The sequence below is a fragment of the Ziziphus jujuba genome, chromosome 9 (assembly GCF_031755915.1).
Source record: "Ziziphus jujuba cultivar Dongzao chromosome 9, ASM3175591v1".
Classification (NCBI taxonomy): domain Eukaryota; kingdom Viridiplantae; phylum Streptophyta; class Magnoliopsida; order Rosales; family Rhamnaceae; genus Ziziphus; species Ziziphus jujuba.
The window spans coordinates 16391170-16404100 of record NC_083387.1 but is presented as its reverse complement, the minus strand read 5'-3'; the positions used below and the strand labels follow the sequence as shown (position 1 = coordinate 16404100).

At 31.1% G+C, this 12931-nt stretch overlaps 1 protein-coding gene across 1 annotated transcript; it reads right to left on the bottom strand.

The window, feature by feature from the left end:
* Positions 1 to 8383: 8383 nt before the first annotated feature.
* On the bottom strand, positions 8384 to 12011 carry LOC107427095 (branched-chain amino acid aminotransferase 2, chloroplastic). Its single transcript, XM_025077824.3, has 8 exons — positions 11836 to 12011; positions 11565 to 11741; positions 11346 to 11477; positions 10783 to 10878; positions 10437 to 10553; positions 9788 to 9886; positions 8771 to 8883; positions 8384 to 8686 (listed from the first exon to the last, which is right to left on the bottom strand). The coding sequence occupies exons 1-8, from the start codon at positions 11941 to 11943 to the stop codon at positions 8572 to 8574; spliced, it is 957 nt and encodes a 318-aa protein (XP_024933592.2). The 5' UTR covers positions 11944 to 12011; the 3' UTR covers positions 8384 to 8571.
* Positions 12012 to 12931: the final 920 nt, after the last annotated feature.

The following is a 12931-nucleotide window of genomic DNA, read 5'->3' as shown; positions in this document are numbered from 1 at the left end:
TTTTAATGGCTATTATGTTCTATTGATATTTTAGGTGCTTGAGTGAATCAAAGGATCGATCTTGCGGAGGATCCGGAGTGACCTGCATTTTCAGGTGGGTGGTCCATTTTCTAAATTTATTTTCGGACAATTTAATTTATGTTAAATGAATAGTTTAAATTTTTGTGAAAATTTTATGTTGTATGTTAATTAAAGAAAAATTATTATTAAATTATGTTATGTAAAATGATGTGGTTTTATATTTAATTTTGTATAAATATAATTTGGGGTTTGAAAAATAAATTATTCAAAATATATAATTATATATGTATATAAGTGTATATGTGTTTATTATGGAAATGAATATTTTTATAAAATTGGGTGGATTTAAGATTTGGTTTAAATTAAGATAAGAAATTTTACAGGTTTGGAAAAATTTGTTAAAACCTGATATTATTATTAGAAAAAATTTGGTGTTGTATTATATTGTGAAATTTTACTGTTTTAGATGCATCATACAATACTATTATTCTGTACTTTATATTATTGATTATCACATAGGTATTATTTAGTCATCTTATGGGAGCTAAAGGTGAAAAAGTTGGCTAGTATTTTACATGATAAGCATCAATCGCCTTTTCCTTGACAGTAGGATGATAGGTTATTAGCATTGTGCCTTGGGATGCCAAGATGTTCGATTCTATCTGTTCTATCTCTCTGTTAAAGAAATGCTTGGGATGTCGAGTACCGCTCAATACCATTAGGTATATAGTATGGTGTGTCAAGTTAATACCTAGTTTTGGTTTAAAAGAAAAATAGTTCTAAAACTATATTTATTTACTTAAATTACATTTTAAAATTACCTACTTCCTAAGTTACAAACTAATAAACTTGTTGAATTTAACATTATTATACTATATTTTTTATTTTATTTTATTTTCTTTTAATTTATCTTAGGGCTATTTTATCTCATATAAATATTAATTATATTTTGTCTTAAATTAATATTTGCATTTAAAATTATTTTAAATGTTATTCTAATTTTATTTATTTATACATTTATATACTATTTAAAATTTTTTGGGAATATAAAAATTTTAGGTTCTGTGAAAAATGATTTTGAAAAGGGAAACCTTTCAAACTGAGTAAATTAGTAAGAGTTTTGAGAGAAAATATTTTATTTCTAAATTCCTTAAATTACTTAATTTTAATTTCTAAATTATTTATATATTTACTCATTTATTTTTTTTATTTTTCAATAATTATTTTTAGTTTTAAAATAATAATATTTTAGTACTTAGCAAGGTGCCATTCACTGAGATAATTCACGTCTCATTATTTTTCGTATTTTTAAATTCATTCCCCTAGGTCCAAGTGATTAGTGAACACTAACCGTCTTGGCTGCTAGCTCGTCGTTTTCCTTCTGTTGTTGTGTCTGGAGAAGAATATTTCTCCTTTTTCATTCTTGTAATTTTACTATCATTATTTCCTCTCTATTTGCATTATTTTTGTTCTTAACTAAAATCTTAGCATGCTCTAGTACTAAATGTTGGGATGCAGTAAATTTCTAATTTCTGTTGCTGTGGATTTATAAATTATTAATTTTATGCTTGTTCCCTTTTTATTTATTATTGAAGTGGTGCACCTTGCAAACAATTTTTGTAGTAAGATGAGAGGAATAAGATGGTGTATTTTTGGAGTGTGTTTTCTTTACAAAAATTTTGGAGTAAGTCCAACCCTTAGGGAAGATATTGTCGAATTTTCTATATTAATATCTAGTAGGGTTTCCCTTAGTTGAGGCTAGCCTATGGTTTCCGATAGAGAATCTTGGGAGGGTCTTGATGGTAAATGGTGAAGAAGGGGGGGCATTGACGGGTTATTTGATATCCAATCCTACAACACTCTGATGCAAATTAAAGGATAATTCAAATATAATAATAGTTACTCTCATAACGTCAAAGTTTTTTTATAGTGGTTGTTTTTAAGGTTTGAAAGAACTCCAAACATAAATGTGTTTAGGTGAGAGCAATCCGAAGATGGGTGGCTTTGTAGAAAGCTTTAAACAAAAATATCCTATATCGAGTGTGGTGGCTAAATTAGGGATATTAACAGATCCACCGGTGGAGGTGGACTGTTACATATTTATTTAATTTATGGTTTTAAATTGTTTAATTAATTAATTATTAATTTATTTAATTGTTTTGAACATAATATTTATTATATTATATTATTTCTCTTTAATTTTACTTGTTTATTTTAAAAGAATACTTATGTAAATATTTATTTAAATAATATTTTATTTCACTTTAATTGATTTAATTTGATTTAATTTTAATTTATTTCCCACAATAATATTTAAATATTTGGGACAGGGTGTTACATATTTATTTAATTTATGGTTTTAAATTAATTAATTAATTAATTAATTCATTATTTATTTATTTTGGATGTAATATTAATGACATTATATTATTTTCACTTTAATTTTACTTATTTATTTTAAAAGAATATTTTTGGTGATATTTATTTTAAATATTATTTTATTTTATTTCAATTTGATTTAATTTAATTTAATTTTAATTTATTCTCCATAATAATATTCAAATATTTGGGGATATAAAATTATAGGTTTGTGAAAATGTTTAACTGGTGATGGGGTGTTATATATTTACTTAATTTATGGTTTTAAATAGTTTAATTAATTATGTATTAATCGATTTAGGATGTTACAGATTTATTTAATTTATGGTTTTAAATTGTTTAATTAATTGGGGGCTTGATTTTACCTAATTTCAATACCTAGTTCCTAGTAGGAATAGTTATAGTATTAGCTACCTATATAAATATGTGCAGCAGTGAAGTTTTAAAAATTCCAACTTCCAGGTGTAGTCTTTGGAAAGGCAGGGTTTAGCTGAACGCTCAAATTCTTTGATTTGCAACCCTAATCCTAAATATATATTTTAAAAAATCAGCGATACAAAATTTTTTATTTTGTTATCTTATTTATAAAGGAAACATATGTATTGTAGTGTATGTAGTTTTATTTTAAATCATTAACGATATCATTATAGCTAGTAAAAACAAGTTTTAGAGTAGGTTATATATATACAATGCAGTGTGAATTGTATATTTTATAATGTGGATAGAACTGCCCTTTATTTATTTATTTATTTTCCATAATATGTATTTTTTTCTCTTTGTTTTTCCTCTCGATTTTTGTTTTCCCCCCATTTGGTCTTTCTAACATCCAAGCTAAGCCTTAGACTAACAGAAGCATTTGAGTCAGTCTACCACAAATGAATTTCATCAAATAATACATTTAGAATTAATAGATTTGCATATCATAATTGACCTGAAATCAACCTTCTAACCATAAGTAACGGCAATTTCCATTATGATTTCACGTACCCTGGGCAGAACTGATCCCTGGAGTTGAGATAACTTTACCTATGGCTGAATTTAAACATAAACTAATATTTGATGTTTCAATACATGTAAGATTTTGAACAATAAGGAAATTTTGGTTGCAGGAAATATGTTAGTGATTGAATATTATTCTTTTTTTTTTTCTATGCCAGAATTAAAACATTTTGTTCATGTTAATAAAAGAATGTTACAATTTTTAATAACATTATCCTCTACTAAAATGTAATGAATATCGTGCAGTAGGTCACTACGCAATACTTCTCAATCTCTCACCTTACAGGATGGCACAAACTAGTCCAATGCTTCTGAATATCGTGCAGTAGTTGGAAGCCTTCAATGTATCTCTCACTAGGCCGAATGTAGCCTTTGCGGTGAACAAGCTTTCCAAATTCATGCATAAGCCGACGACACGCATTGGTCTGGAGTTAAACGCCTCTCGCATTACTAAAAGGGTACAATTGATCATGGCCTCTTTCTCAAAAGAAATTCCCTGTTTCTCTCCCTGCTTATTTTTTACGCAGATTGGGCTAGAGACACAGACGATAGCATGTCAACTTCTGCATATATTGTCTTCATATTGTCTTCTTGGGTGCTAATCCTATCTCCACGAGCTCCAAGAAACAAAAGTCGATCCATTGCCCGCTCATCCACAGAAGCAGAATACCGTTCTGTAACTATTGCAGCTTGCGAGGTGTCTTGGCTTCTCTCTCTTGCGTGAACTTGTTATATCTGTGTGAACAGGTTCCTATAATTTATTGTGATAATATTTGGGAGACATACATATGTATACTCCTAGACCTGACAGTATGTCGTATTGAATTGTATTCGTGGCATGCTGTGTCGTATTCATGTGGAATTTAGTTAATCTAAATACAATCCGTTAAGTTTTCGTATGAAAGTAGATAAATTCTAATCCATTTGATAAATTATCGTGTAACTTATCATCTGACCCATTAACATATTAACAATAAACACAAATTTAAAAATTTAAATTTGACTTAACTTTCAAATAATAAAATAATATTTTTTAAAAAATTTATAAAAATTCTTGTTTGTTTTTAGATTTTTTAAAAATTAAGTTAAAAAAGTATAAATTAATATATGTTTAACAATAAATTAAGAAATTTTGATATCCATTTTTGATGGATCTAATAGGTTTATCATGTATTATCATGTATTGGGTGATACTGATAGGATCCGACACAATATGGTTAATCCAAACCCATAAATTATCATGTAGGTAAATGTTATGCTATCATGTGAGATTTTGTCAGACCTAATTACTCCTGTTATAAGCTCCCGTATAAAGCATGTTCACGCAGATTTTCACTTTGTGCATGATGATGACAAAGGTTGGTCCGAATAAGGAGAAGATGCTACTTGGAGATGGGTTCTATGAGAGCTACGGGCTTCTCATGTGTTGAGCAAAGACATCAACTTGCATATGCTCTCACAAAACCCGTCTCCAAGTTGCATCATCTCCTTCTTCAGACCAACCTTTGTGTTACTTCTAGCCCACTAGATTGAAGGCACATGACAGAGGATGATCCTTACATGGCTATGCGTTGATTAAGGATTATATAATGTTTCCATTTAATGTACTTATTCTTACATTATCTGTGTATCCAGCTAATACATCATCCGTATAAATAACTGTTCATCATCCATCATTATAAAATTAGAGATTTCTTCAATATCTGTTATTGTTATAGTTAGAGCTTTCCAAGGTAACTATTTATTTTAAACAATTTTTTTAGCAAACATTTACCATTACACAATTAAATAAGTAATAAACATATTTATCCATAAAATTATCGTGATACTGATCATGGAATGAAATACAAATAAATTACGCGTTTGACTCTCATATTTGGACAATCAAATAAACTCTTTATAATAGAAAATCAATGTGAAGTCCCACATCGGTTGGAAAAGAAAATGAAGCACTCCTTATAAGTGGGTGTGGATACCTTTCCCTTGAGACGCGTTTTAAAAACTTGAGGGCTGTGTTGTAAGAGGATTCCTTAGGCCCAAAGAGGACAATATCTCATGCGGGTGGTCTGAGTTCTCATAGATGGTATTAGAGCCGGACCCGGATTGGTGTGCCAGGGAGGATGCTGGGCCCCAAGAGGGGTGGATTGTGAAGTCCCACATCGGTTGGAAAGGGGAACGAAGCACTCCTTATAAGTGGGTGTGAATACCTTTCCCTTGAGACGCATTTTAAAACCTTGAGGGCTGTGTTGTAAGAGGATTCCCCAGGCCCAAAGAGGACAATATCTCATGTGGGTGGTCTGAGCTGTCATAGAAGTTGGTATCGAAGCCAGTACCCGGATTGGTGTGCCAGCGAGGATGCTGAAGTCCCACATCGGTTGGAAAGGGGAACGAAGCACTCCTTATAAGTGGGTATGGATACCTTTCCCTTGAAAGGCCTTTTAAAACCTTGAGGGATGAGGTGTAAGAGGATTCCCCAAGCCCAAAGAGGACAATATCTCATGCGGGTGGTCTGAACTATCACAGATGGTATCAAAGCCGGACCTGGATCGGTGTGCCAACAAGGACGCTGGGTCCCCTCGGTGTGCCAGCGAGGATACTGAAGTCCCACATCGGTTGGAAAGGGGAACGAAGCATTCCTTATAAGTGGGTATGGATACCTTTCCCTTGAGAGGCCTTTTAAAACCTTGAGGGTTGAGGTGTAAGAGGATTCCCCAAGCCCAAAGAGGACAATATCTCATGCGGATGGTCTGAACTGTCACAGATGGTATCAAAGTCGGACTCGAATCGGTGTGCCAGCAAGGACGCTGGGTCCCCTCGGTGTGCCAGCGAGGACGCTGAAGTCCCACATCGGTTGGAAAGGGGAACAAAGCACTCCTTATAAGTGGGTATGGATACCTTTCCCTTGAGAGACCTTTTAAAACCTTGAGGGTTGAGGTGTAAGAGGATTCCCCAAGCCCAAAGAGGACAATATCTCATGCGGGTGGTCTGAACTGTCATAGATGGTATCAAAGCCGGACCCGGATCGGTGTGCCAGCAAGGACGCTGGGTCCCAAGGGGGGTGGATTGTGAAGTCACACATCGGTTGGAAAGGATAATGAAGCACTCCTTATTAGTGGGTGTGGATACCTTTCCCTTGAGACGCGTTTTAAAACCTTGAGAGCTGGGTTCTTGAGATGCGTTTTAAAACCTTGAGAGCTGGCTTGTAAGAAGATTCTTCAGGCCCAAAGAGGACAATATCTCATACGGGTGGTCTGGGCTGTCACAATCAAAATAAAATCCTTTGAACCATTTTTTATTTTTATTTATTTATTTATTTTTGACCATTTGGCTCTATTTGGAGTTTTGAAAATATAGTGGAAAAAAAATGTTTTCTCATGTTTAGTTACATAAAGATATTTAGAAGGAAAAAAAACAAATTTTCCTAGCAATTTTTTTTTCCATTGTTTGGTTGTTGAAAAAACAGTAGGGAAAATTTTTTTTTTTATCTCATTTTCAATTTTTTTAAAGTTTATTTCAATTTATTTATTTACTCTTTCTTTTCAACTCTTAAAATAAAAAATTTCTTCTATGTTTCTTTTTTTAGTTAATTGCTCCATGTTTTCAATTTCTTTTTTTTCTTTTTTTATGTTTTTACTACTTTGTTTCAACTTTTTATTTTTATTTTTTGGTTTACTCTTGTTTTTAATTAAAAAAATGTTCTTTGATTTTTTTTTAAAATATTTTTCATTTAATCATTATTTTCAATTTTTTTTTTTTTACTTTCTTTCTGATGTTTTTATTTCTTTTTATTTATTTATTTATTTCAGATTGCCATTAAATTTGTTCCTTTTATTTTCAACTCTCCTTGATTTATATGTAAGTCCAACTTAGAGAACTCCACTATAATTTATTTATTTTAATGTTATTGATTTATATTTATACCAAACTAGATAAAAATCACTTCTTACCTCTTACGAGTTTTATGGGAATATAAAATTTTTATGGGAATATAAAAAAGCAAGTACGTATGTGAATATTAATTGACAAAAATGTATTAAAAAAAATTGTATGTATTACCTATGAAAAAAAAATTACAAAATTATAAAATTTTATAAGTGAAAATGAATGGATAATTTTATTGACATTTGGATTTGAGCCGGAGTCGCCCGGTTTTGTGATTGATTTCAACTGTTTTATATATATATATATATATATATATATATATTTTAATTTATGTATAAAGATTAAGAATAGATAAGTTATGATAAAATCCAATATATATATATATTAAAAAAGGGGAGATCGAAAATGGATACATTTGTAAAAAATTATGAAAATTAATTAATTAATTAATTAATTAAATAAGAGGAGAAGTGAAAGATGGTGAAAGAAGATATACACTTGAAAAATGGGATGACATCTAGCGATTATTGAAAAAAATAAAAAATTAGAATCCTAGTCAAACATTTCTTTTTCCAAAGAGAATATTCTTTAGTGTAAAAAAGATGTGACAAATAAAGATTTTGACACTATTCTTTTATAACTATGATTTTTTTTTATTAAAAAAAAGTGATTAAAAAAAAAAACACCATATTGAAAATGATTTCAAATTAAGTTTATTAGTATTATAATTATTTTTTAAAATTTGTATAATTAATTAAGATGTTTAACAAACTTTTAACTATACTAATTAACACTTTCCAAACATTTGAAAGAGGAAAATCACAAACGATCAAATAGAAAAAACCAAAAACCAATTCATTATCATACAACACAAATTAGAAAAATTGATCTCAATTGAGTTAATTCTCTTCTTAGATATCAAATCAAAGGTAAGACAACTAGCAAACAAGTCATAACCAATAAATGAATTATCACTGTACATTTTGTATCATCTGAACCAAAGCATACTAACAGTAGTCCATCAGGGTTATCAAAGTTTATTTTAAATGCAATCTCATTTTACAAAAGGGAAAACTGATATTTGAAAGTTACACTCCAAAATTTGATGGTTTTAATCCCAAATTATCATCGATAATCCAACAACCCTCATAAAAGAAGATATCAAAATAAGCAGAAGTTGCAGAATCTACTACAAACTAAATGTTTTTTTTTTCACCCAAACATTGATAAGTAAACCAAGAGCTGTTACAGGTTTCGGAACATTATTCCATCCATTTAAGTAGGATAATGTCAACAGACCTCAACAGTCCATCCCATCTCTTCCTCAATGCGACCTGTTTGAATTCCTACTAGCGTCTCATACAGTGCTTGACATACCGTCTCATTACCCGTTTTGTATATAACACTGCAGTGACATGATTAGTGAGCCATAACATACTCTCTTCTATTAACGTCAAAACTATACAAATGTAATTAAAAAGAGTAGTACCTTCTACCGTGATATTCCACACTACCAATAGGAATGACAACCACCGCAGTCCCTGTGCAGAAAGCTTCATCAGCTCGCAACAGATCTTTCACTCTGATTCTACGTTCCTCAACCTAATTGAAAGATTTTTCAGTACATGTTTATGAAGATTATAATCAAATCTTATCTCAAAATTCAGCAGGCTAACGCCAATAAAGATTGTTTATGAAGATTTTTACCTTACCTATGAAAGGAGCCACCTAACTGTTCATTAGACCCAGAGGACAAGCAATAAATTAGTCATAACAAAACCAGGTAGAATTTCAAATACCGGTCAAGGCTAAAAGATCTATCTTGAATAAGAACCTCTTTTTACTGGTTAGTAATTGCCTAAATATTGTACTTCTTTAAATTCATCTTGGTACTTTGCTTCAGGCTAAGATAAAAGGTTTCAGCTATTAGACATAGAGAAAAAAGTTAAAAAGGGAAAATGATAGTTAAACTTATGACTCTTTTAGGCTACGTTTGGAGCTGGGATTTTAGTGACGAAAAGTAGAAAAAATAAGGGTGATTTTAACTTTTAATGCTTGGCTAAAAAAAATGGGAGGAAAAACAGAAGGGAAAACTATAATGTAACATCAATTTTCATTTTCCCTAACTTTTGGTGAGGAAATTGAGTTTCTGGAGAAAAAAGAAAGACTTGCACCCCAGCTCCGATGATCCTCTCTTTCTTCTTATTGACTTCACTCACACTTCTATCTTCTCTATATTTCTTTTTCCACTCAAATATTTAAATAACCAAACACAACAGAATTTTTTCATTTTTTCCTCTTTAAGTATTTATTTTTCTCTTCCTTCTTCCTCCCAATTTTTCTTTCCCCTTTGGTCTTTCTGACATCCAAACCAAGCCTAAGAGTACTGGCAGAAGCATTTCAGTCAGTCTACCACAAAAGAACAGTTATTAGAACAATGTGAATTTCATCAAGTAATATACTTTGAATTAATTCACGGGCATATCATAGTTGACTAGAGATCAACCTTATAACCATAAGTGATGGCAATTTCCATGATGCTTTTACGTGTCACCCCGGGCAGAACTGTTCCCTGCTCTATTGCTGGAGTTGAGATAACTTTACCCTACAACAGAATGTATACATAGATTAATATGGTTGATGTTTCAATAGATGTAAGATTTTAAACAATAAGAAACTTTTGGCAGGAGGAAATATGTTAGTGATTGAATACTATACTTCTTTTTCTGTCAGAATTAAAACAGGTTGGTCTTGTTAATAAAAGAATATTACAATTTTTAAGAACATTATCCTTCTACTATAATGTAATGATCTGCATATTTGGATGCACGGAGGAGGGAAATTTTTTAAATTAATTAATACTGATTCACTTTGTAGTTGTTGACTAGCATCTAATCAAGCGTTTTTAATCAAATATTTTTAACTTCTCTAGGGGCATTTAAGTTAATTCGCACAGTACCTATAAAATGCTGAAGTTTTGTTCCTGAAAATGCATTTAATGGAGCAATATTTATCATAAGGTCCGAAATTCAGATTGTGGATTTTGAAGTAAAAACTTGAATATTTTCCTTATTTTGATATAGAGATGCCAGAAAAATAGAATTGATGATAAATAAATAGATTAAGCAAAAACACTCATTGGCTATTAGCATTACCTTCACAATGAAAATATTACAAGCGGAGACCTCTTCTATATATTTTCCACTCTTAGAATCTAGGAATATAACATCAGCGAATCCTTTTGCCTTAGCTCGAGCTTGTGCTAGGAAAACCTACAGAGAAAAGCAATAAGGGAACAAAAACAACTTCACATGATCAATCAATCCTGAATAATGCAAAATTAGAAGAATTGATGAACTAAAATTAAAGCTTAGATGTATCTGCATCTAATCAAGGATATGATTACACATACATATGAGAAAGAACAGAAAGAAGTCATTTTAATATCGCCAAATTATTATTAAAATGAAATAATAATAATAAAGTGAAAGTTGTCCTTACTGGAGCATAGTTGGTGATAGACTTGACACCTCCAGTTCCACCACGAGTGGCTCGATTAATCTTATCCTCCACAAGCAAGTCGAGGGCTTCCTGACCCTATACATAAATACATCAAGCAACTTATACCGAGTACCTTTCCACGGATCAGGGAATGCAGAAGGGAAAGTATGCAAGCGAGAACGTAAAAGAGTCCCCAGTAGTTAAAGCTGCATATATTTGTACTGAAGAAATAAAAGTCACTTGAACCAAGAGCATTTAAGGGACTATTCCATTGCTGTGGGAATTTTTTTCCTATCCAAATGAACGTAGGAAACTTGGAATTGCTATGGATTAATACAAATTTTGTAGCTATAAACTGTCAAAATGTAGCAGTTTTCCAGTACTGAGCTTCTCAGATTTTTGTCTGCCAAAACAAACTTCTAATGTTTTTTCTCTATCATTCAAACAGACATACATTATAGTTTTATAAAAGAATATATGCAGCTGACCCTCTACTTTTAATCAATAAATTTTTCGTCTCGCGAGTAAAGCTACATAATTACTTATAAAGCCCATTAACTCACCTTGTGATAATTACCAACTGGAGAAGCATATACTAGGAATGTATATTCTGGCGCTGGTGCTAGTCCTAGAATAGCTCCGCTCCCAATGAGCAACGGCCTAAGATATAGTGCTCCTTTCCCCGTTGGTGGAACCTTCATCCAACCCCAAAAAACCAGGTTATTCATCAAACACGTAATTAAAGTACAGTTGAGGATAAAAGGAAAAAGTTTCACACATACCCAACGTTTGTTGGCCAAAACTGTTTGCTTAACAGCATGAATGAATTGCTCCACTGTTGGAGATGGCATGCACATTCTTTCTGCTCCCATCTTCAAGCGCAGAGCGTTCTCTGCTGGCCTAAACAGCTGAATATGGCCATCTTCTTTCCTGTATGCCTTAAGACCTTCAAATAATCCCTACAAATAGGCATTTCATTTATTTGTTACATTAATTTAGTCATTACATCAAATTGCTTAATTTGTAAAATAAATCTGTAGAAATGGTTCTCGCCTGTCCATAATTCAAAACTCCAGCAGAAGGGCTCAGCTCAATGTTTCCAAAGGGAATGAGATTTCCTTGTGAAAAGTTGTCTCCTTTGACGCATTTCATCGAGTACATGTAATCAGTTGGGGTAAGCCAAAATTCAAGCTCATCCCAGTTAATGTTAGCAAATTGTTCATCACCATCATTACTACATTCCAGACCAAAATAAAATAAAATAAAATAACATAAAATAAAATAAAATAAAATAAAATAAAATAAAACGAATTAAAGAGCACAAGATTAAAGGGTGATAAAGGGATGGGTGAAAATTGATGAAATGGGATTGTTAAGAACGGAGGAAATAACTAGAGAAAATAAAAATAAAATTATAAACAAAAGGATGTTTATCAAGCTTTTTAATAGGTTGTAGTAGTTACCCGTGGACAGAATCTTCACAACTTGTTTGCAAAGAATCTTCACAACTTGTTTGCAAAGAATCTTCACAACTTGTTTGCAAAGGAGGAGTCATAGGTTCAACTAAATCTGCAAATTAATCTGGAGTGCAGTAATTAAGGTCTTAATTTGCATCAAACTACCCTTGCAGGATCTCATGTGGGTGTGTAATTAGGATTCCCAATTACTAGTAACAAATTAATGGCTGATAATATTTGTGACAAATGACAGGCAATTGTTATTATTATTAATTTTTAAATTTGCGATCAAAACAAGATAAATCATTAAAAAAAAAAAAACTGAAAAAAACCCAATATTAGATATATTTAAAACAGCAAAGTTCTGTTGTTTTTTAAAAAACAAAAATAAAACAAAATAATGAAAATTTCGCAATATGTATATATATATATATATATATTTGTTTTTTGAAAATATAATTAAAATTTATTAAAAGCTTCAGAATTTATTGTGATTCTGGTTCCACAATATAATTCTTATTCCTGACTCTCACTCCTGAGAAGAAAAGAAAAAAAATGATATAAAAAATAAAAAGAAAAAAATGCATATTATATATCATTTAAAGGAGTAAAGATTGGAATTAGAGATATAAATTCCAAACCTTGAACTGGAAGAAATATAAATGCATGAATAAGATGGGGAACTGTTTATT